The following is a 21,809-nucleotide window of genomic DNA, read 5'->3' as shown; positions in this document are numbered from 1 at the left end:
TTGCAATAAACAGTTTATGCTACAGTCGACAAGTTATCCATGGATGGGTATACGGAAACAGTACTGCATGTACCTACGGACTACAGGATAGAGAAAAAGGGCTGCAATTGGACAGCCTTCAAAGCCATAGTAATAAAATCATCCTCATTGAATAATAAACCTCAATATCACGGAAACTTCTCCATGTTCAACGAATCCTCAACAACTCCATCGAAGAATGCGCAACGGAAGGCTCCGCCCGGTTCGACAGTCTCCGAAATGGCTCCAAAGGGGGTTATTTTCACGGCCGATAGAGCAAGAAAGGGACGACAGGGAGGAGAAAAAGAAAAGATTTTATGCATCGCCTCAACATTGACCATCTGGCCTATATAACTTCTTTTCCAACTTCATCTTCAGTCCCCTTCTATATCCTGCAAAACACAATTCCACCACGATAAACGCTTCCCCGGTCCGATTGTACCTTTTCCCGCGGCGATCCCCGATCTCTGCCTCTCGCTCGACTGCCTTTTCCGGTTTTTCCCCTCCCCCTCTCTGGCCTTTTTCCCTATCCTTTACCCCGCGGGCTCTCCGGTTGAGGAGCCGTGTATCGGAACGCTGGCCGCCAAACAGACGACGCAACGCCTGAGCCTGATTTCCAGACACCTGGACCAGCGCCTACCGTTGCCTGACCTTAATACTCCTTTCTCGACCGAGAGGACTTCTCGTGAACCCGACGATATCGAATATAAACCCATCGACCGCACTGTTCCCCCTCCACGTTTTGCTAACTCTCCTATTGACCCCCCATCCCAATCGCCCCCCACCAAGATGTCATCCCAAGCTCCTCACAACACCCTCCTGATCCCAGGACCCATTGAGTTCGACGATGCCGTTCTCCAGTCCATGTCCCACTATGCGTGAGTATCTCTTCATACAGAGGGAATTGAATAGCCAACTGACAATCATCGTTTAAAAGTGAGAGCCACGTCGCTCCCGGCTTCGTCAAGGTCTTTGGCGAGACCTTGACCCTCGTTCGCAAGCTCTTCCAGTCCACCAACCCCGCAGCACAGCCTTTCATCATCTCCGGTAGCGGCACCCTTGGCTGGGATATCGTGGCTTCGAACTTACTCGAGAGGGGAGAGAATGCCCTGGTCCTGCACACCGGCTACTTTGCCGATTCCTTCGCCACATGCTTGGAAACATACGGTGCCAACGCTACACAGCTCAAGGCACCCATTGGAGACCGTCCGTCGCTCGCCGAGGTTGAGCAGGCGCTCAAGGAGAAGCCCTACAAGGTCGTCACCATCACCCACGTTGACACCTCGACCGGTGTCCTGAGTGACATCAAGGGTGTGACCGAGGTTGTTCGTCGGGTTAGCCCGCAAACCCTGGTCGTCGTCGACGGTGTTTGCAGCGTTGGATCTGAGGAGATTGCTTTTGATGAGTGGGATATCGACGTTGTCCTGACTGCCAGCCAGAAGGCGATCGGCTGCCCTCCCGGTCTCAGTATCTTGATGACCTCCGGTCGGGCCATCGAGACCGTCAAGTCGCGCAAGACCCCTCCGTCTTCGTACTACGCATCCATCAACAACTGGCTGCCTATTATGCAAAACTACGAGAACTTCAAGCCTTCTTACTTCGCCACCCCTCCTACCCAGCTCGTTCACGCCCTGCACACTACTCTCTCCCAGATCACTGCTCGCCCTCTGGCTGAGCGCTTTGCTATCCACACCCAGGCCTCTGATCGTGTCAAGGCCACTGTCGCAGAACTTGGTCTGTCCCAATTGGCCGCCAAGCCCGAGAACCAGGCCCACGGTATGACTGCCATCTACCTGCCCGATGGTCTGGCACCACCCGATGTGCTGCCCGGTCTGCTGAAGCGTGGCGTGATCTTCGCAGCTGGCCTGCACAAGGAGATCGCCACCAAGTACATTCGTTTCGGACACATGGGCGTCAGCGTCACTGACCCCGCCCGTAACGATATTGACAGGGCCATCGCTTCCCTCAAAGAGGCGCTCACTGAAGCCAAGCAGGCCAAGGGATTGTAAAAGAATTTACCAGGTATAGAGATTAATGATTTTCTTTTCATCCCTTTTGCTTCAAAAGGAAAGAATTTTAAAGAATTTACGAACCAAACATGGGTTAAATGACAAATCCATGATGATAACAATCAAATATATAAATTAAATCAATTTTCCCATCAAGACCAATCCGTAGAGGCCTTTGTAGTTTGAATGCGGGGTCTGGGCTTCATACTTTTTTGATATCTCATTTTCCCAATAAAGTCAGTCTCAACAACTAGTGTAGAGTTATTTATTTAAGCTTTGGGGGAGAAGGGGGGGGGGGGGGGGGGTTATTCAATAATAATCTACTCCGGATATGATCTGTTCAACAGGCTGCTGTACCAAGAGTTTCAGGTGCACGAAAGTATATATTTCCTCAACGCGGCATCACAGGTTCATTAATAATCAGGGACACCTTACGGAGTAGAGGTTCAGAATATAACCAAAAGTACTTCTGTCCAAGGGCTTTTTACACATCCAAATTTATTCAGGAATATGAGTATTTATTAGTTGTCATGACAGAATAGATATATCACCACGAATTAATTACTAGGATGATACACTCCTTTCTCCCCAACTTATAGGTTGTAATTATTTACTTTTTTATTTTATTATCTATTCATGATTTTCAGATAGTAATACAAATTCATATTCAAATAATTAATAAAAAGAAACAAAAAAACCAGCCGATGAAAAGCATCGCTGAGTAGCAAGGATAATAATATTGGATTCATCACACCTCTTTAGTCAATAACGCCATGAATAATGGAGATGAGGGAAAAAAAATTATAGGCAGCTTGAAGCACAAGAGAGAAAATTATTACAAGGAATATAAGTTTGCAATTGAGCAACCATGGCCCAAAAGAACAAAAACAGGAGAATGGGGTATGATATGATGCTATGCACTCATCATGGTCTTCATCAGGTTTCTTTACATGAGGACATGAGAGGGGCAAGAGGAGGCATGGAAAATCGACATGGATATTGAAGATGATATATCTCTCTTCGATTTTTATTAGTCTCCTCCCAGATTAAGCCTCTGCTTCGCCTCTACGCAATGCTAGAAGTGCTCGGACATCAGTCACATACTGCAAAGCCTCCAACATGGGGATGAGATGAAGCAGGTCATTATCTGTAGGGTCGTTGATCCAGCCTTCAATGGGAATTGCATTATCTAAAAAAGCCAAATGTGAGTCTTGAGAGATAGAACAAACAAATGATGAGGATATATTCCAGCATACCTTCGTGAAAAATATAACTCATCGGGCTATTGTCCAGGATCATCACTTTGCTCAAATCAGGCTCAACGGAGCTTAGATCTTTGATATATGCCCCATTGCGAAAAGTGCAATGTTGGCGATAATACCGTGCCTGGAAGAATTTCCGCTCCTGCTCAAGCCAGTCGATAACCGGATCGGCGTATTCTTGCACACTTGCGGTAAAGATAACCAGCTTATACCACTTGCATATTTTGCGCAGAAAATCATCGCAGTGAGGCCGTTTGTGGACATAATATAGGATGGGGTGTTGCGGTCCAACCGTAGTGGGTGGAGCGCCAGGAGTGAGAGCAGTAGTCATTGGTGTAGCAAGTTTGACTTCGACCATATGGCCGCTAGACATGCGGCCACCCTTTGCCAACGAGTGGATGAGCGTCTCGTCGAGATCCAGGACAAGGGTCTTTTGAGGTATCTTGGAATTGCGAGGAGCTGCGGTGTATGAAGGCAGACGCGAGGGAATTAGTGGCCGAGGTGGAGTGGGAAAATGCGGATACTTGGTGATCCTATGAACGGACGGAGAGGTAGGTGACTTGATGCTATCCAAATTGACGGTCCCTTGAACTCTGGCGAGACTGCTATGCGGCGGCTGTCCAAGATCCGAACTTTGGGTCCGGCGTTGTCTCTGCCGTTTAAGGGCCTCTTCATTATGCAGTTTGATCCGAATCGAACGACGTGGGGTACTATCTTCTGGTTCTTGCTCCTGACTGAGAGTTCGCGCTCTAGTTCGAGGTTTACTACCTGGAGGTCCCTTGATGCTTCGACGATCCCCTTCTGACTCGGACGTGCTGGATGCGATAGAATCTCGCGATATGTGACTTTTCAGTTTCCGTGCTGGTCGACCTTTATCGGCTTGATTAACGCCTTTGCCGGATCTGACCCTGTTATCCGCCGAGGAAGATCTCGACATGGAACGCCGCAGTTTTCTCACTGGGGCCATAGGAGTGTAGTGCCCATCATCGTCTCGAAAGCACTGGGCTACATACACCCCCGGGGCAGCCAATGTCGATAGAATAAACTTGATAGTCTCCGCAATCGCGTCAAAGACACGCTGTGCAATCAACCCAAAAGCGCTTCTAGTAACCAGCGGACCATCCTTTTCGATTTCGTGGAGCAACGGCGTCTTCTCATCGAAGCTATACCCGGAGTGATCTCCATCATAAATCAATGTGGATGAGCCATCATATGCCTTCTCATAATTCTTGCTCGCATGGGCATTATCGACGCTGTAGGACCTGAGCTGTCCTATATCGCTCGGCGAGTTTGTTGACAGCGAAGCATCTCCTTGCGAATGGGATCGTTGACGGTTGCGATTGGGGTTGGAGGTCTGACCGATGACCCGGGACGACAAGATATTCAACGAATTCATCTTTCAATATGGCCCTCGGGAGTCAGGGCTGGCGCAGGTATCTTAAGGACGGAGAAGGGCGGTAAGTCAGCACTCTTGTCCCATCGCAACCAAATGTACCACGGGGGTCGGGGATGACTTTGTGAAGAAGCAAAAAAGCAAATATAAGGGCAGAATAAGATAGAACTAACAAGATCAAAAAGCAAATATTGTTATACTAACCTCAATGCGCCAGTCGACAACCCGTGCCTCGGAATGTTTCCCGCGATGATTCCCAACCGAATGGAGAGAACGGAGAGTTATTAGGTAGTAGTTGACAGCTTCAGCCCAACCGACCAGCAAATCGGACGAGATGGCAACAAAAACGATGCAGGAAAGGGAAATACAGAAACAAACGAGAGGAAAAAAAGGCAAAAGGTGCAACTTTGCAGGATCGAGACACCCAGCGGATGACGGAGGTGTGGGGGAGGAACTACCACCTTTGTACTGGAACTGACACACAGCGAGATGGCCGCAGTTGGGGTTGGCGGGCAAAAACTCCCCTTCGGGAACTCCCTCTCTTGTTCTTCGCATCCCACCACGTCCCGCCGTGCGAGAGAAAAAAAAAAAAAAATATAACCACCCGGTCGGAAGCTCCAGGTTTCGGTTTCTGCTCTTTATTATTGTTGTTCTTATTGATCCTGATCTAGATTACGCTGGTTGAGGTACGTTGACCTAGTTTCTGAGGGGTTATTTCTCTCGTGTTCGTGCCTGATGATGACTCAACTGGTGAACTAACCCGTCCTAAAACAGCAACTATTGAATACCTCACTGCTATACCGAACCACACCCTTTTCCTCGGCCAAGGGATTTCTCAAAAAGCCGAATCGCAATGCCGTCCACATCTGCGGCTCTGACGCCGGGATTGACCTCTTTTCTCAAGTCGCTAAAGACGAACCCGATCGACACATCTATTGACAATTTGATATCGTGCGTTTTTCAACGTCATAGTGCCCCTCACAACCCACGATACTAATGCAGATGGCAACCCCAGATTGCTTAAGCGAAGACAAATCTGTCACTCCAGATCATGCGCTACTGCGACGGCCTACCTTCTTCTCCGTGTTATCTCTGCCTGCAGAACGACAGATGCGGCTAAGCTCATCGAGCGGGTGCAGAATGTTGGAAGGCGCCTGGTGGCCGCGCAGCCCCGCGAGATGGTCGTTGGTAATATTGTCAGACGTGTGCTTGGTTTGATCCGTGATGAAGCAGAAGACGACCGGGAGGCCGAATTCACCTTGAGCGAGGCGTCGGAAAGCCAGCCTCAGACCCCTCGTTTCAGCGATGGTCAGTTGCTAGTTGCCCGCCTGCCGCGGTTGGGAATTATGCTGACTTGAATATTAGACCCCTCGGTTCCAATGGATGGCCTAGATCGATCTTCTAGACCAGCTCTGACTTCGTCCGGCATTTCCATGTTCAGTCTCCTTTCACACCCAGAGCCCGAACCATCACTCCCCGGTACTCCGGCATCAGACTCCCCCTCCGGTAGATTTATGGGACATGGTCCTAATAAGGACATTCGTGCCGAGGTTCTCGACGGGATCGGTGAAATCATCGATGAGTTGGGACAGGTAGACGACCAAATTTCGGCCTATGCCCTCGATCACATCCACTCCAACGAGATCATTCTCACCCACACTTCGTCCTCCACTGTTCAAAAATTCTTGCTCAAAGCGGCAGCCAAGCGGAAATTCACCGTCATCCATGCCGAGTCATACCCCAACAATCACGAAGCGACCCATGCCACCGTTAGTGGAAACAGCTTTGGTGATGACGAACTCATGAGCACCGAGTCATTCCAGAAACCCTTAATCGCCATGGGTATCACCGTGATTCTGATTCCCGACTCCGCTGTTTTTGCGCTCATGTCTCGGGTCAACAAAGTTATCCTGGGCACTCACTCCGTCCTTGCCAACGGTGGACTGGTCGCCGCGGCTGGCACCCGGGTAATTGCCCGCGCAGCCAAGGTGCACCAGACCCCTGTAGTGGTGGTTAGCGGCGTGTACAAACTCAGCCCGGTATACCCGTTCGACTTTGAATCGCTGATCGAGTATGGAGATGTCAGTAAGGTTATCGGATATGAAGATGGAGATTTGGTGGACCAGCTCGATGTCCAAAATCCATTATACGACTATGTTCCCGCAGAGCTGGTCGATCTTTACATTACCAATTTGTGAGTTACATCTTTGAAAAGCCCAATTCCTTGCCAAGGTGGAGTTTAACTGACTTATCACAGGGGCGGCCATGCACCATCTTATCTCTACCGCATCGTGTCGGACCACTACCGCAAGGAGGACATTACTTTCTAAGAATTAAAAAGATTCTTATATCAAAACAATCAGGGACAAAATTAAATGCTACGGGGCGTATGGAAAAGGAAGGGGAATGGAGAAATGATAATATTAGATCCAATATGAAGAGATGATACCCAAGAGGAAAGAACATATGATGACCCCAAGTGGGGAGTTTGTAAGATGATAATAAGACCGACGCACTGACATCACAATAATCGAAAACAGTGCATTGAATTGAATTTAATACGCACTTTGAACAGACTGATGACTACTACACTCGCTAAGATATCGGCCAAGTTCTCTCTGATCTAGTTCGACAGAGCTGTACCTCTACAAACGGAACACATAAATCGTTGTGGGGTTTGAAAAAAAATGATATCTTAGTTCAGGGCCCTTTCCCAAAGAAAAATAATTCATGGCGCCATCTTTTTTATGAGTATATCAATCGTAGTAGCAGGGTAATCCGTCCTGAACCATAATTTCCAGACCACAGACCGAAGACAGATTCCACAGTAGTATCTCCAAGTCTCCCATGGAATGGGCCCTTTCCCTGGCTACCTCTCCCGCTATATCTTTCATTCCACACACCAACTCTTTACGAGCGGGGCTTCTCCTTCTTCTCCTTCCACAGAGCGAGCAGACCGACACCAGACACCTTGACGACCTTGAAACGAACACCGGGAATATCACCCTTGGCCTTGCCCTTACGACCGAAACCGGCGAGGAGGACTTCGTCGTTCTCGTCGATGAAGTTAAGACAACCGTCGTTGGGGACTGAAATTATCAAAGTCAGCACAGTTCGTCATGTCCGATACTTTCTCCACCCGAAATTCACGAGTATTCATCCACCCCTCCACAAAATCCATCATAGAATCTCGATTTCCGATATGAATAACAAAAGAAAATAAGGGTTACCCACCGAAAGCGGTGACCTTCTTGCCGTTCTTGATCAACTGGACCTTGACACACTTCCGAATGGCGGAGTTGGGCTGCTTGGCCTCAACACCGACCTTCTCGAGAACGATACCCTTGGCGTGGGAAGCACCACCGAAGGGGGAGGACTTGTAGGCAGTACCCAAAAGGCGCTTCTTGTAGTGCAAGTCGGCCCAACGGTTGTCACGGCGGGTGGTCGCGAGCTTGCGCGCGGCGTTCAAACCACGGGGCTTTCCTTTACCCATCTTGGCGTATTATGTGTGAAGGACGGTCGTCTGTGTAAAGATGAAAAACTGTGTTAGAGATCTGGTCGTAATTGATAACTTGAGTGGCCTGTGGATTGTATGAGGGGGAGATATCAATGTCCGTGACCCCGAGAAAGATCTCAAACGCTCGAAAATCCCCTGATCGTGTATAAAATGCAACAACAACAAAAAACAGCAACCAGATACGTACCGACTGAAAGAATACTGCCAAAAGGCTGATGGGGATGGTTGTCGAAAAGTCGAAGGTCAAAGGTTCCTTCACTGCCGGCGGTCTCGCTAAAGTCGGGAGGTCGAAATTGTTCTGCTGTGCGCCTTCGCCCTAAACGGCCGCTAAGCGAGGCACGGGATCGGAGAAACATCGGCCGCGATATCGATAATGCGATAACATCGCATGTCATCATCGAAGAGGCTGATCTCCTTTATCTAAAGTATTGTTCCTAGATTTCTAGGAGTACGCAGGTGCTGATTCGAAAAAGGGGAGTCCGGTGCTCGTTTCTGCCATGAGGCCCAAAACATCATTTGACAAAACATACAACATAATGGCTAGCAATTCCAAGATGGACAACAATTTGAGGAAGATAAGCTCTCAGCGTCTCCCCCCTCCAAGTCTCTTCCAAGGACCCCCGTCCCATAATGCATCCAATCTTTCTCTTGCTCCAGTTCCAACTGCGGGAGTCACTCCTGGGGGCAGTCAGGCACCTCCCCTCCAGCGCAATCGTACACCCCGGACCCCTGGATCACTTGATAATCAAAATACACTATCACCGTTCCTGTCTCGTCCACCCTCGAAAGGCGAGGCTGATGGCTCGGAAGCTATCTGGCAAGAGATGCAAACTGCCCTCTCCGAAGTCGAATTGAGTGCGGTGAATAGCGAACACATTTTTGGTGAAAAGCATTCAGAAGCACTGGAGGCTCTCCGTACAAAGCAGCTGAAGCTCGCACAGGCGTGGGTTCAAAGTGAAGCTGATGAAGTGGTCGATGCCAAAAGCGCAGACGAGAAAAGGGCCTCCCCGAATGCTGGCGCCGCGGGTGAACAAACTGCAACTGAGAGTGTCTCGTATAATTCTCTAGACGAGGAAACTGAAAGGGATATCCTCCTGGCCCGGGAGCGGCGAGAAGCTAATGACCGATATTTTGATAGAGTTAACAATGGTGTTTTGGATGTGGTTGCCAAGCTTGAGGAAGTGGCTCAGGCCATGCGCACTGTCAAGAGAGAAAGCAAGGATATCTGGAGCGACAGCGATAGCCTTAATACTAATACGGCGCCGTCCACGACCAACACTAGTTGAAGTGAAGGTCGGTATTAGATCGAGTTTGACTATGGTCTTTTCCAAGCCGCGCTTGTTTCCCTTGGAAGATGCTTAAACGCTCAGTATGGAGATGATGCACTGCCCATATCACGGCAGCCCGCTTACAAAACACCCTGAGACTATACCACAGATGACAGGAAATCACTCCAATAATTTATAATGTACGCATATAGACAGAAGAAAGATGATATGGATATTATACAACTGTCTCATAACGCTGTTCATAATGGGTATCTATACATAGCTGATTGCCCGCCCGGAGCATATAAAAAAGAATGTACATAGTGAACACAAGAGAACCATCTCTCGCCCACGTATCATAGAAGCAAACAAACTGTCACAGCCACTCTATCTTCACTCTCTCTTCACAAGTCTCCGCGCAGCCCTCCACCCTTCCGCGGCGGCATCTCGCACATCCTCCCACCGGCTCTCGTTGGCCTTCTTCGCCAATGTTTTCACTTCTTGATTCCAGCGATCCTTAAATATATCATTAATCGTAGGGTTTGATGATTTGGTTATCTCGTCATCCCAACGCTTAAAGTCTTTAGGGGCTAGTCGGCGGTCATATGCGCCTGTAGGCGATGCTGTCCAGTTGAGAGCGCGAACCTGTTCGTGGATGGCTTTGCGCTGTTCAATGCGATTCATTCGATGGACTTGGATGGTAATATAGAGAGCGGAGGTAGTCAAAGCAAAGCCACTGGCCTGTTTTCAAGAGAATCAGTAATTCGTTCCTCAAGTTGTATAGCTCTGGATAAAACGTGACGCGAGGACTGTCGTGACTTACGAATCCAACAAAGAAACCCATTTTCGCTCTCTTTTTGAACAAAAATCCAGAAATTTGATACGCCTTCTCTGATAGCTTCCTACAATCAAAATGTAACAGCTTCTTTATGCAAGAGAGGCGGGGGAGAAGCCTCTTTTGCCTGCAAGGACGCGAGAACAAACTGCTGCGTAGAAAGTGGCCACTCTAGCAAACCGTTAATGAAGATATTTAAGACAGGCGTCCAAAATCACTTTGGGACAAGAAGAAATAGTCCAATATCAAAACAACTGGACAAACAAGAAAGACGGAATAACCCTTTGGAGGCTTTCAATATCGAAGTTTCCGCGACGCGGATCGGCACCGGCCATTGGGGCCCTCCTATTGGCCGCAGCGGTCAACTCCAGAAATCGAATCTTTTGATCGGAGAACCGGCGTCCATGAGGTATCATTATTATTCCCCATCATCTCCCAGCACAATTTGCTTCCCATTCTTAGCCTTCTGCTGAGGCTACTTTGTCAGACACTCTTTTTGGTCTCTTTCTTGATACACCTTCAGCAACTGGACCATCCCCGCGCAGAAAACGAGAAGAAACAAAGACTCCAACCGCCTAGCTTCACTCCATCATCATGGCCGGTGGTGCAACCAAGTTCCGTCATCTCAGCCGCAAGTCATCACACCGTCAGGCTTTGCTCAGGAATCTGGTCACATCCCTTTTCGAACATGAGTCGATTACAACGACATGGGCCAAGGCCAAGGAGGCTCAGCGACTGGCTGATAAGTTGATTACCTTGGGAAAGAAGAACACGGAAGCAAGCAGGAGACAAGCGCTTTCGACTTTCTATGTATGTTCTGTCTTTGGTTCGACTCTGGAACAATCTGCTTTCTGGCAGAATTTATTATGAGACCAAGCTGACTGGATCAACAGACACCCCACGAGCTCCTCCCTAAACTATTCGGTTCTCTTCGCCAGCGCTACGCTGAAAGACCAGGTGGCTACACACGAGTATTGCGCGTCGAGCCCAAGAAAGACGACCAGGCTGCCAGTGCCATTTTGGAACTTGTCGACGGCCCCAAGGATATGCGATTTGCCATGACAGCTCGCACAGTTGCGCGACAACGCTCACAAGGATTCGACACCCTCAATGAAATTACGACCATGAATGTCAACAAAGTGACGAAATTTCGAAAGGGCGGCGTCGAGGCACTGGAAGAAGCTATTAAGCGGTTAGAACTGGATGCAAAGAAGGCACCAACTCCCAAGAACGGAGCAGAGGGGGCGGAAGCAAAACAATAAACGGATCATATTAGTGGGCGTTTCTTCTTTGGCATTGAAGGAAACTTCCTGGTCTGTATCTAGCCTGGATGGTTCTTTACCCTGTTTTTCCTCGCTGATCGTCATAACTATGTAATTCTAGCTGTTATCCCTCGAGCAATTGATCTTTTCTGTCAGTGATATTCGAAGTCGGCACAAAGATATTTTATCTTTGGGGCTTTTTCTTTTCAGTATCTTGTTTAATTGAGCTCGATATCATGTGCAATAAATTGTGTATAAATGAGCAATTTTTTGGAACACTTCTTGACATGTGTCTAATTCAAGTCACATAACTATGGGTTTCAGGAGTATCTTTTTCCTCCGTATGTGAAGTCTATAGAACAAAAAGAAAACCTATGGACATCGTATTGGTAGATTCTATGTATCAATTTCCAGTCACCCCAAACGCCCACGCAACCCGATCCTCGACCGCTGGGGACGATATAGCGTGATAAAAAGAATAAAAAAAAGTACTTGAAAATATAGTCATATCATCAACTCAACTTTCCACTTATCATATCTTAGGTCGGCATCTAACCGAGAGATTTTTCCATCTTATCTCTAGATACCAGAGCTAAAAATGATAAAGTAAAATAGGGATGCATTACTAGAGTAGCGTGGCAACGAGCCAAGACCAACACATACGATGCCTGTACATCTTGGGCTAAAGGTTGCCGATATACACCAGAACTACCCCAGCAACTGCTTCGTCATTCGATCTATCCACTTCATACTTAACCAAATGATCGATGAAAGAACCTTTGGTAAGAGCGTGGATGTTTAGTTCGCCTTCGACAAACTCGTTCCTCCTGAGACAACGAGCGGTCCATTTTGAGAGTTAGGTAACACATTGTTGGCATAGGAATGAGTAGCAGCCGCAGCATTCCGATGTTTCAGATCAAACTCAGAGGGAACTTCTGAAGGTGGTGGTTTCGGAGGAAGATGGGAGGGTGTTCCCCATTTTGCAATCGAGTCTCTGCCAGCTGGCACCATGCGAGACGTTATAGATTCTGGGCCCTTGTTACCGGCTTCCGGGTATCCAGTCCATTGGGGTTGAACAGTCGGCTGCATGCTAGGATACGGGTTCATTCCATGTTGATTACCCTTGCTTGGGTGTCGTGCAAGACCAGCACCACCGGGCACAAAAGAGCGTGTCTGGGGGTTGAAAGGAGATCTACCAAAGCTTCCTGGCATTGGGGTCGAGCCTGGTTGATTCTGCATGGCCGGGTTGAGAGGCTGCCCGGGAAACTGGGAGTAAGGATACGATGTCGGATTGGACGCTAGTGGCTGTGATGGATAGCTGGGCCAGTGAACAGGGGGCTGATTGCGGTGTGTGGATTGTTGATAAGCCCCATGATACGGCGCTGATGGCCAGTTTGGGGGAGTATGTTGATATTGCACAGAGTTGGGGATGGCGTAACTATTCAATGCGGGAGACGATTTCGTCGCGGGTTGTTGGGCCATCATCGCGGGAGATTGATTCATGGATGCATAACTGGAAAACGGAGATTGCTGGGGCACAGCTCCACCTTGCCATGGGCCACTCGGGGTCATTTGAGGAGAAACTGGCATCGGATACTGAGGGACAGGGTTCATGTTCATATGACCGGGGTACATGACGGCGCTCTGGCCATTTGGTGCATAACCCATGCCTGGGGGAGCTACGCCCGGTCCTACCATGTAGGGAGGCTGGCTGGGAACCGATGGATCACTCATGGCGACATTGTACGGAATCGGTCCCGTTCCGTAATTCATTCCCGGGTAGTAAGCATTGAACTGTGATCGGGCTTCGAAGCTGTCATCATGGGGTGTTTTCTGTCTTTGGGTCTTCTTTCGGCCACTCGCAGAACTTGAACGGGACATGTTGGCACTCTGGTCGCTATTTGCGTTTTCCGAAGACTTGGATTCTGGAAAATCGCGGAATATCCGCTCTCTCGCTTCCTGGTATTTAGCCTCTCGTTCTTCTCTTGTTAATGTCAACCGGTCCTTAGCAGGTGTTGCGTCAGTAGAGGAGCCACCGCGCTCCCCATCATTGCCACTGTCGCCAGCCTCTGATCCGGTTTTAGAAGGGCCAGAACTTGCTCCACTTCCATCAGGCCCATCATTACGGCGCATGATCTTCATGGCAGGAACAGCTGGAGGTGGAGTGCTGTTGGTAGCAGCATGTAGTGTAGACAGAGGCGTCGGTCTATATGGGTTAGCATTTAGAGCTCGATGCTGCAATGTAATAGCAGAAGGTAAAAAAGCAGGAAAACTCACAGCCGACAAAAGGGTGTTCTGTGAAGTCGAACTGAAGTGACATTGTTGTCCACAAAATGGGTCAAGTGATAGTAATCACCAAGCTTATGGGCGAGTAAGCGTCCAAAGGCATTTGAAGGCGGCAGCTCCAAGGATTGTTCTCTGATAATAAATGTTAGTGAACTCAGAAAACAAATGAATTTGTAAGGATAATGATTTGACTCACTTGGAATGTTGAATGAAGTGCCGGACCTTCTCCTCTAGTTGCAATATTAGTAGACGATCTTTGGGTGATTTCATTGCCTCAAGAAGCTTCTCATCGGGCTCAAGTGGGAATCCATGTAGATTCCGCCCGCCGTGGAATGTTTCTGGGTTTGGAATAACGAAGTTGTTTGAAACAGATTCTGCGTGAACTGCACCATTGGCCCGCTGGCTACCATCAAAAACGGATGCATTGTGTTGTAAGATTGCTCGAGGTCTCTGGGTGTTACCATCTCTGAAATGGTCTCTAAACCCCCGAGCACCAGCCTCGGATCCAGTCAAGGAATTCGGTGCACCGGAAGCCGGCCCGGAAAGCGACTCGTCCTCATCGACAGCTTGAACACTGGCACTGTCATCAGGTCGTAGAGAATCCTTTTCATCCATGGCAAATGTAGTGACCGAGGCCATACTCTTCGAGTCGAAGCTGGTTTGCTTCGTTGAGGAGTTCGAAAGATGGGTACGGTCATCTTCAAATGAAGTCTCGCGCTTAAGAGCCCCATTTTCCTGGGCATCAGCGGAGAATCCAGAATTCTGCCGGTCCTTCTTGCCTGCCAAGTGGACATCTTGCACGGCTTGACCTAGTTCATCGACGTCTCGATCGGCAGCATTGGCCTCGTGTGGGACGTTAACGGAGCCGTCCTGACCAGACAGTAAGTCTTGCGATTCTAGACATTGACTTGCTTCAACACGCTGTGAACCGTTCCTTTCATCAGACGCAGCAGAAGCTTGCGGTTTCGATGGTGGGGGCATAGCAGCGATCTTAGGTGCAAGTCAGACCGATTCTTGCGATGCGAAAGACCGGTAGCATTGAGACATACCTTTGCAAATGAGAGACGACTGTCGCCTCTGGGAGAACTTTTCGACGCCATAGTATATTACCCCCGCAGCTATTTTTAATATTCTTCTTCTCTTCTTTTTTTGATCGAACGATACCGATAAATTAAACGTAAGATAGAATGTACCCGGCGATAGGAATGACACGGCTGACTGCACTCAAAGCGCTGCGGGTTTGGAATTGGAAAAGGACGAAACCGAAACTCGAATCGAGGTAAGAACACTCAATAACTCCACTTCACACAAGCCCAAAAAGAAAGACGACATATCTCTGAAAAAGGAAGTTCGCCATAAGGAAAGCTATTCAAATTCAGGATTAGCGATTGCGTGTATCGAATCTGTGAGGAATGGGGTAGAACAAACAGGCTTGAGAAGCTGGGAATGATATCAAATAGCAAGGCGGGATAGATCAAAGAGACTGGTCTTACACTATGGTCAGAACGACGAGTTCATGATTCAGGGAGGGTCTGGTCCTCCTACTCTGGAAGGGAATATAAAAATTTGATCCGGTCCGAAATAGACTCGGTAACCGTAGCGGAGTAAGAACTCTTCAGCAGACCAGCACTAACGTCGACCGTTAGGGGGGCAAGAGTTTGGGGGGAAGAAGTTTGGACGCCAGGGCTTTTTTTGGGCGATGAAGGAAACGGCGGGCGGTGATCCCGCCTAAGGCTTCTAAGGCTGGCTGGCGAGTGCCTTCGTGGGCTAGCCGCGCGTGTAAATTGATTGATCCGCCCTTTCTTGCAGCCGCGGGGATCAATGACTTCTATCACTTTATGTCATTGCCTAGACTTGCTTTTTCTTTTAGCAAATTATTTGCTTTGAATATTTTAATCTCACTCTGCATTCATCTATCATTCTTTGGAATTTTCCACTGATAATTACCTCTCAATGAACCGATACCGAAATGCCCCCGGGCTGAGAGGCCCTACCAAGGCCTCTGCAAGCACTCTGTGTCAAAAATGTTTGAAACGAGATATGTGCCTATACTCCTTATGAGCTGGATTTTTCGCTAATTATTTTATACGGCACTATAGTTATGAATGTACCGCATCTGCGCAAGAACGGCCATATACTTCTCGACCGTCGCGCACGCAGCAGCTGCAAAACCCGAGACTGAGACCACAACTCACAACGGAGGTCCCAAATGACATTCTCCGGCCGTATGTGGATACTAGTCTCACTGGATCCTTCATTGAGAATAATACGCGACTGACATTTTTGCAGGAATGCAGCAGACGAAATATTAGCGAAGCGGGATGAAGAACGTGGTCGCAAAAGAGAGATGGACGAAATTGACCCCGTTGACGGCCAGAATCAAGCGTTGAAACGAGCTCGATCAGAATCATCACATTCAATGAGCTCTGTGTCAACAATATCCACCAGTCGATCCCGGTCAGAATCCCCAGCTCGCGGGTACAGCGCAAAAAGTAACGGTAATCGAGCACACTCAATATCTTCATGCCATTCAAAGCCAAGGAAAAGGCGATACAGCGACTCATCCTCCCATCATTCTATCTCATCCTATTCTTCTGGTGAAAGGGCTCGTTCACGCTCGCAAGAATGGGCGCGCGACAGGAACACCAGGCGAAGACACCGGGAATCTAGCCCTGAGGAGCGTGGTCGGCCTCGAACATCACCTCGGGGTGGTGGTCGGAGAGACAGGTCCCGCAGTAGAAGCATGGACAAGGGTCGGATTGCTAAAGAGAGGCGGTCCATGACGCCAGGGGCCATGCGAGAACGTCCTAGTCATCCCAGAAGACATTCCAGGGACAAAATGGGCGCGCCAGACCAATCCCATCGCCGTCCCGATTATGGTGGACGAGCTGGTCCCTCTTCTGCTCAGCCTAGAAGAGAACGAAGCTTGAGTCCCTACAGCAAACGTCTTGCGCTGACTCAATCAATGGGGAGATGAAGATAGAAATATATTCTAGGGATTTTTCAATGCCTTCTATAGCTTCGCTCGTTCTATTTTTTGGGCAATCATGGATTGGCCTATGTATCATATTAATATAAATGAAAATAATGCATTGATATCCATGCACCATCATACAAGTTTCCTCAACGCCTTTATGTTTTCTTGCACGTATGTCCCCAAACCAATAGCAAGCACCCGAAGGGAAATTCGAGAAAGAGAACCAGTATCATAAATTGCCTTAAAACTTCTGAGGGTATCACTTCAAGCCATCTCATCATCTTCCCTGTCTCTTCTTTCCTCTTCTTCTTCCCTCTCGCGAACATGAATACCCTCCACCAACATTTCACCTTCAATGCCCACTTCCTCCCCCTCTCCATTCTGTTTCGCTCCTTTCTCCTTAGCTGCACGCTGCGCATTCTCTATCCGTTGTCGTACTAGTTTTGCGACCGCATTTTCTGTCCTCACGTTGAGGACTTTCATCTTTTCATCTAGGTCACGCTTCAGATCCCAATTGGGTTTCTTCGGTTGCAATTTGAATAAATCGATCGGTTGGTCTGCTTCTTCGTCCTTCTTCGCTTGCTCTGCAGTGGCTTTGGCTATCTCAGCCGCTTGATCTTCCAATGTGGCTTGTCCATCGAGTGGGTTCTGGTCGAAACCCAACTTGGGACCACGAGTTTCGGCGTCGTAATTCCGCCCAGATAAATATGTAGTTGTGACATCGTGAGTTGCATCACCCGCTTCATCATCCCCAGCACCAGCGTCAGGCAATGTTTCTGGTTCTGGTTGTTTTCGTTTCAGCGCTGAAAGCTTTGCGAGACGTGCTTTACGTTCTGTTGCTGCCGCATCAAGAGATGCGTGGTTGGACGACATGTTTGCCAGTTGCGAGGAGTAAAAGAGAGATTCTTTTTAAAAACTGGGTTGTAAAATTCAACAAAGAGGAAACCAGGATCCTTTAATTTGATCGGCTTGTAAAGAGGTTGCGATTATCACAAGCCTGTTGGTTTTGACGATACGGCAAGAAAGTGATAGTCCGCGATGCTATCGGGATCGCTGCGCCACATTTGGCGCTTGTCACTAGCCACAGCCGAGCCGGAGCAAAATCGGGCTGCGTCGATATAGACGGAGATAGACAATGAATCTTTTTAGAACCCTTCTTCGCCAGTTTCCTCCATCCCATCCGGTCCTCGAGATTGACCTTTTTTATCTTATATTTCTTTTAATCAATGTATTAGGTTAAAAAATCCTGAATGTCCTTGTGTCCGCACCACCTCCTTCGATCCCGCTTGAGCGCCGGACTGCCCTCTCGTGCTCCGCAGCACAGGACACGTTTGGGGCATTGGTATCGACAGAGAACAAATCTTGAAGGGACAAGACACGTTACCAACCATGCTTTCAACTCGAATACTGCCGTATCGGGTGACATTAGGGTTGTCAACAACGATGTGAAGACTTCGACCGTCCCTCGAAGTGATCGGAGTACACATAAGGAGCCTTCTCCCGATAATTCCTCGGCCTCTTCAACAGCTGCTTCCAATTCGTTTCTGAAGCAATCGAATACGGCTGGTAAGAGTCGGAACGGTGCACCGCCAACTCAACAACCAGATACGTCTGTTCAACCACCCCGGGAAGGCCGCGGCAGGCGGGCTACGCGCTTAATATCGCAGAATTCTGTACGAAGGATTGTTCATAATGGGGGCTTTCGACGCAATCTTGCACACCATGTGATCTCCCGGCTAAACAGCCAAATCAAACATCAGAAAAGATTTGTGAAACCGAGATCAGTACATCTGGAGGCTCTTATCAGACTGGGCTCATTATATTCGCGCCTGCTTGCCATAAACCAATGGAAAGCTGCGTATGCTGAAATCTTCAAAGCCAAACATTACGATCGATCTGTGTACAACCGCGCAGTAATACCAACATTGAAAGATTTCGGGCTGGAACTTCTGGAGAAGGTTCAGCAAGACTGTTTGGGGAGCTTTCGTGAAACCTGGGACTCGTTAGATAGGACAGTGAAGGCTGCACATTGGATGCGATTGGTGCTCTGGTTGCTGCAGAACTCCCCAGAGCTTGCCTTGGAATTCCTATTCGTTACAGTGAAAAGCAAAGACTGCCCGAATTTCACCATGGTTGCGGACTGTCTCCTCTATCTGGATGCATTCTATTATGATAGTTTGAAGAAGTGGAGAAAAGACACCCACACATATCATTCAGTCTTGCAGGCCTGCTTGGACCCGAGAAGCTGGCCCATTCTAAGCCTGCCGCAAAAGGGCGTTCGGCTCTATCTGAGGCGGTCTAATCATGAAGGGGTCTCATACGCTTTCAGGCTAGTCCGTGAAAGGCAGATCGAAATGACAGCTGAAACAGCACTTTGTTTCATGCACCGTTTTACAGACTTCGGGGATGTTGACAGCGCAGTCGAGGCACTACAATATATCCCTAAACTCAAGCAGCCTGGGTTTGGGCTGGACTCCGAAGGAGTTTCCCGTCACTGCTCCAAACTTTTGACACTTGATTCTGTGGTAGGGGGTGGACCAGGAGGGCGGAACTTTCGCATTCTCCCCAGGCTTCTCGAAATGGGTGTACGGCCAGACAGAGACATGATGAACGTTGTTTTATCCAACGCTTTCAAGACGGGCGACCCGCAATTAGGGCTTGACATGCTTAACTTTATGAAAGCCCAAGGCCAAGAGCTGGATTCGTATTCATACATAGCACTGCTCTCGGATGCTGTTGCTCGTGGGGACCGTGAGCGTGTTAATGCGTTGATACAGGAGATTGAACCACATGAAGAGTTGCGGACGAACCCATATATTGCCAGCAAGCTGTTCCATGCCTATTACGTTTTTACTGCAAAGCACTTGGATGTTGACGCCAATCCGAAAGAAGTTTTCTATTCGATGCTGGATAAGTATAACCAGCTTCACGATATTACTCCCCTCAAGGAACTTTCTATCGTTCCACTCCACTATACTCCCCCGCTTGGAAGTGCCAACACACCACCCTCTTTGGTGGCTCTATACATCATGATCGCAACGTATTTCCGCTGTCAGAAGCGTATCTCGAACGCCCAGCGCATCTATACGAGATTCCGCAATCTTGCGGCGCAGGGCCACGAGATCATTGCACCTCTCGCAGCAACTGACCATACTTACAACGAGTTTCTCATCGCACTCCGAGACGATCCTCGTGGACTTCGGTGGTGCGTACGCCTGGTCGAGGACATGCTCCAGTCCGATTCGCTTAACCTTGGATCGGACCCTGAAGACAAGAATACGGCCATTGTCCATTCAAAGCCAACGGTCCGTACCTGGACGATTTTACTGAGCGCCTTCGTGTTCAACAAACAGCCACTCGCGGCAGAGAAGGTCAAGGAGATGATGGCTAAGCACGGAGTCAAGTTCAACAACGTCACATGGAACATCGTGATCAGTGGCTATGCGAACGCGCAAGACGTGCCTGAGGTCGCGAAGTCTATGAAGACGATGGAAGAGCAAGGATTTGTGCTCGATGAGTATACGATGAAGAGTCTCCGGTACCTTCGAGACCCCGAACGATTGTGGGTGGCTGTCGAAGAGCTGGATAAAGCAGCAGCCGAGGCCGGCCTCCCCTCGCGAAACTCGCCGCACAACGAGTCCGCAGAAAAGGATGATGCGAACAATCGTGAAAGGCTGCTGGATCAAGGTCTGCGACGACTGGAAGCGAAGTTGAACCCCAAGTTATAAGATACCCTTGCCCGTGTGCATCTAATCTAGAGTATGGATTCTGTACGATGGTCGTGAAATGGAGACAAAACAAGAGCGTCGATTTTGTGTCAGGTTTAAGACATGGTGGTTGTAAATTCTCAATTTTTATATGTACAATAAGATAATCACGATATGCTTGCATGCAAATGCCAAATCAACAAACGACTTCTAGTAACGCCGACTACCTGGTGAGACCATGATACCTTGGATTCATGAGATTTTAACATTGGGGTTATAATTTAACCGCCGAAGAAGATCGAGACCTATATTATGAAGCCCATAAGTTAGCCTTCCAGCACTTGATATCCTTGATGTAATGCAGGGAACCCACAGCCATGAAGATGCAGCAGATGCTGACGTAGGGACTTAGACGTTCTCCAATTCGTGCGCATTTCCAGAATATCCCAAAGAATCTGCAATGAATGTCAATGGATTATCGATCTTATCGGTGTCTATCCATAAAGGATCGAGGTAAGTGTGAGGCAGCTCGTACCCGTGTTGATTCCGGTCCATGATGCCGGGCATGATGGAGTGGGCATATGTACTCGTACAAATGACGAGTAGAATTACCATAAGAAGAGATTGAAAATTGAATAAGGCAGACTGTAATACGACTCTGTCAGTACCTTATCATCCAGCTGCTCACTCACTTCAAGTGAATGAGGGATTCCTTCACTTACCATCTTGAACTTCTTCCTATCTCTCGCAATATCTCACGATATCTCTTTTCTCGTCAATCCAGCGACACAGTAGTCTCAGCAGAGTCAAGCTTCAAAGAATCAGCTATACAGCTCCAGCGTTGCTATCTTCGTCGTCTATTTCGCAATCCTGACACCTGGTGGTGGTGGTGGTGAGAAACCGCCTTTGCTGTTCTGCCGCCCATGGCTGCCCCAATCCGCCCTGACCGCCGCGGCCTCTACGCCCAGACGCTCTTCGCCCGCAACAACCATCCTTATCCGCCTGCGATCCACCCAGCATCGCCATCTTCTGCTTCTCGGCCGCAGGTTAGCCCGGCTTCATCTTTTCCCTTGCGCCGGCCTAGTTCTGGTCATGTTGCGAGTGACCTTGCTCCCCCGTGGCCGTTCAATCCTCACGAAACTGCCTTGATCCGTTCCGGTTATCGTCCGGCCTTTAATCCGTCGACCACTGCCACTAATACTACAACTTCGACGACTTGTTCGTCTAACTTGTCGAGTGTACCTGGAAGTTCTACCACCACTGGTGGTGAAAAGT

At 48.7% G+C, this 21,809-nt stretch overlaps 12 protein-coding genes across 12 annotated transcripts; 6 read left to right on the top strand and 6 right to left on the bottom strand.

Moving 5' to 3' along the window:
- Positions 1 to 39: 39 nt before the first annotated feature.
- Positions 40 to 2,227, top strand: ASPWEDRAFT_57320 (alanine--glyoxylate transaminase; the record flags this gene model as incomplete). Its single annotated transcript, XM_040838331.1, has 3 exons — positions 40 to 273; positions 610 to 896; positions 956 to 2,227. 3 exons carry the CDS (start codon positions 40 to 42, stop codon positions 2,025 to 2,027), a joined length of 1,593 nt encoding a protein of 530 aa, XP_040692319.1. The 3' UTR covers positions 2,028 to 2,227.
- Positions 2,228 to 3,073: 846 nt separating this feature from the next.
- Positions 3,074 to 4,685, bottom strand: nemA (Nem1-Spo7 phosphatase catalytic subunit NEM1; the record flags this gene model as incomplete). The annotated part of the gene is made up of 2 exons (XM_040827566.1): positions 3,074 to 3,216; positions 3,284 to 4,685. The coding sequence occupies 2 exons, from the start codon at positions 4,683 to 4,685 to the stop codon at positions 3,074 to 3,076; spliced, it is 1,545 nt and encodes a 514-aa protein (XP_040692318.1).
- An 850-nt stretch (positions 4,686 to 5,535) lies between these two features.
- ASPWEDRAFT_48840 (translation initiation factor eIF2B subunit beta) lies at positions 5,536 to 7,012 on the top strand (the record flags this gene model as incomplete). The annotated part of the gene is made up of 4 exons (XM_040837172.1): positions 5,536 to 5,633; positions 5,698 to 5,990; positions 6,075 to 6,876; positions 6,940 to 7,012. 4 exons carry the CDS (start codon positions 5,536 to 5,538, stop codon positions 7,010 to 7,012), a joined length of 1,266 nt encoding a protein of 421 aa, XP_040692317.1.
- Positions 7,013 to 7,592: 580 nt separating this feature from the next.
- rps23 (40S ribosomal protein uS12) lies at positions 7,593 to 8,175 on the bottom strand (the record flags this gene model as incomplete). The annotated part of the gene is made up of 2 exons (XM_040830306.1): positions 7,593 to 7,771; positions 7,917 to 8,175. The coding sequence occupies 2 exons, from the start codon at positions 8,173 to 8,175 to the stop codon at positions 7,593 to 7,595; spliced, it is 438 nt and encodes a 145-aa protein (XP_040692316.1).
- A 560-nt stretch (positions 8,176 to 8,735) lies between these two features.
- On the top strand, positions 8,736 to 9,485 carry ASPWEDRAFT_103922 (DUF5315 domain-containing protein; the record flags this gene model as incomplete). The annotated part of the gene is made up of 1 exon (XM_040827605.1): positions 8,736 to 9,485. One exon carries the CDS (start codon positions 8,736 to 8,738, stop codon positions 9,483 to 9,485), a length of 750 nt encoding a protein of 249 aa, XP_040692315.1.
- Positions 9,486 to 9,860: 375 nt separating this feature from the next.
- ASPWEDRAFT_24553 (MICOS complex subunit Mic12 family protein) lies at positions 9,861 to 10,311 on the bottom strand (the record flags this gene model as incomplete). Its single annotated transcript, XM_040832632.1, has 2 exons — positions 9,861 to 10,208; positions 10,291 to 10,311. The coding sequence occupies 2 exons, from the start codon at positions 10,309 to 10,311 to the stop codon at positions 9,861 to 9,863; spliced, it is 369 nt and encodes a 122-aa protein (XP_040692314.1).
- Positions 10,312 to 10,896: 585 nt separating this feature from the next.
- On the top strand, positions 10,897 to 11,564 carry ASPWEDRAFT_48836 (mitochondrial 54S ribosomal protein bL17m; the record flags this gene model as incomplete). Its single annotated transcript, XM_040837170.1, has 2 exons — positions 10,897 to 11,112; positions 11,196 to 11,564. The coding sequence occupies 2 exons, from the start codon at positions 10,897 to 10,899 to the stop codon at positions 11,562 to 11,564; spliced, it is 585 nt and encodes a 194-aa protein (XP_040692313.1).
- A 399-nt stretch (positions 11,565 to 11,963) lies between these two features.
- ASPWEDRAFT_338760 (putative R3H domain protein) lies at positions 11,964 to 15,192 on the bottom strand. The gene is made up of 4 exons (XM_040833885.1): positions 14,900 to 15,192; positions 14,047 to 14,840; positions 13,842 to 13,982; positions 11,964 to 13,770 (listed from the first exon to the last, which is right to left on the bottom strand). Exons 1-4 carry the CDS (start codon positions 14,948 to 14,950, stop codon positions 12,363 to 12,365), a joined length of 2,394 nt encoding a protein of 797 aa, XP_040692312.1. The 5' UTR covers positions 14,951 to 15,192; the 3' UTR covers positions 11,964 to 12,362.
- Positions 15,056 to 16,827, top strand: ASPWEDRAFT_24550 (uncharacterized protein; the record flags this gene model as incomplete). The annotated part of the gene is made up of 3 exons (XM_040832631.1): positions 15,056 to 15,129; positions 15,950 to 16,075; positions 16,140 to 16,827. 3 exons carry the CDS (start codon positions 15,056 to 15,058, stop codon positions 16,825 to 16,827), a joined length of 888 nt encoding a protein of 295 aa, XP_040692311.1.
- Positions 16,828 to 17,091: 264 nt separating this feature from the next.
- ASPWEDRAFT_24549 (CCDC12/cwf18 family protein) lies at positions 17,092 to 17,700 on the bottom strand (the record flags this gene model as incomplete). Its single annotated transcript, XM_040832630.1, has 1 exon — positions 17,092 to 17,700. One exon carries the CDS (start codon positions 17,698 to 17,700, stop codon positions 17,092 to 17,094), a length of 609 nt encoding a protein of 202 aa, XP_040692310.1.
- A 377-nt stretch (positions 17,701 to 18,077) lies between these two features.
- ASPWEDRAFT_48832 (pentatricopeptide repeat protein) lies at positions 18,078 to 20,555 on the top strand (the record flags this gene model as incomplete). Its single annotated transcript, XM_040837169.1, has 1 exon — positions 18,078 to 20,555. One exon carries the CDS (start codon positions 18,078 to 18,080, stop codon positions 20,553 to 20,555), a length of 2,478 nt encoding a protein of 825 aa, XP_040692309.1.
- A 260-nt stretch (positions 20,556 to 20,815) lies between these two features.
- Positions 20,816 to 21,188, bottom strand: ASPWEDRAFT_105636 (protein kish; the record flags this gene model as incomplete). Its single annotated transcript, XM_040827744.1, has 3 exons — positions 20,816 to 20,839; positions 20,908 to 20,989; positions 21,070 to 21,188. Coding segments are annotated over 3 exons (225 nt in total), but the record flags the coding sequence as incomplete, so codon positions are not given.
- Between the last annotated feature and the right edge of the window lie 621 nt (positions 21,189 to 21,809).

Source organism: Aspergillus wentii (genome assembly GCF_001890725.1).
Source record: "Aspergillus wentii DTO 134E9 unplaced genomic scaffold ASPWEscaffold_2, whole genome shotgun sequence".
NCBI classification, from domain to species: domain Eukaryota; kingdom Fungi; phylum Ascomycota; class Eurotiomycetes; order Eurotiales; family Aspergillaceae; genus Aspergillus; species Aspergillus wentii.
This window is presented reverse-complemented; position numbering and strand designations above follow the sequence as displayed.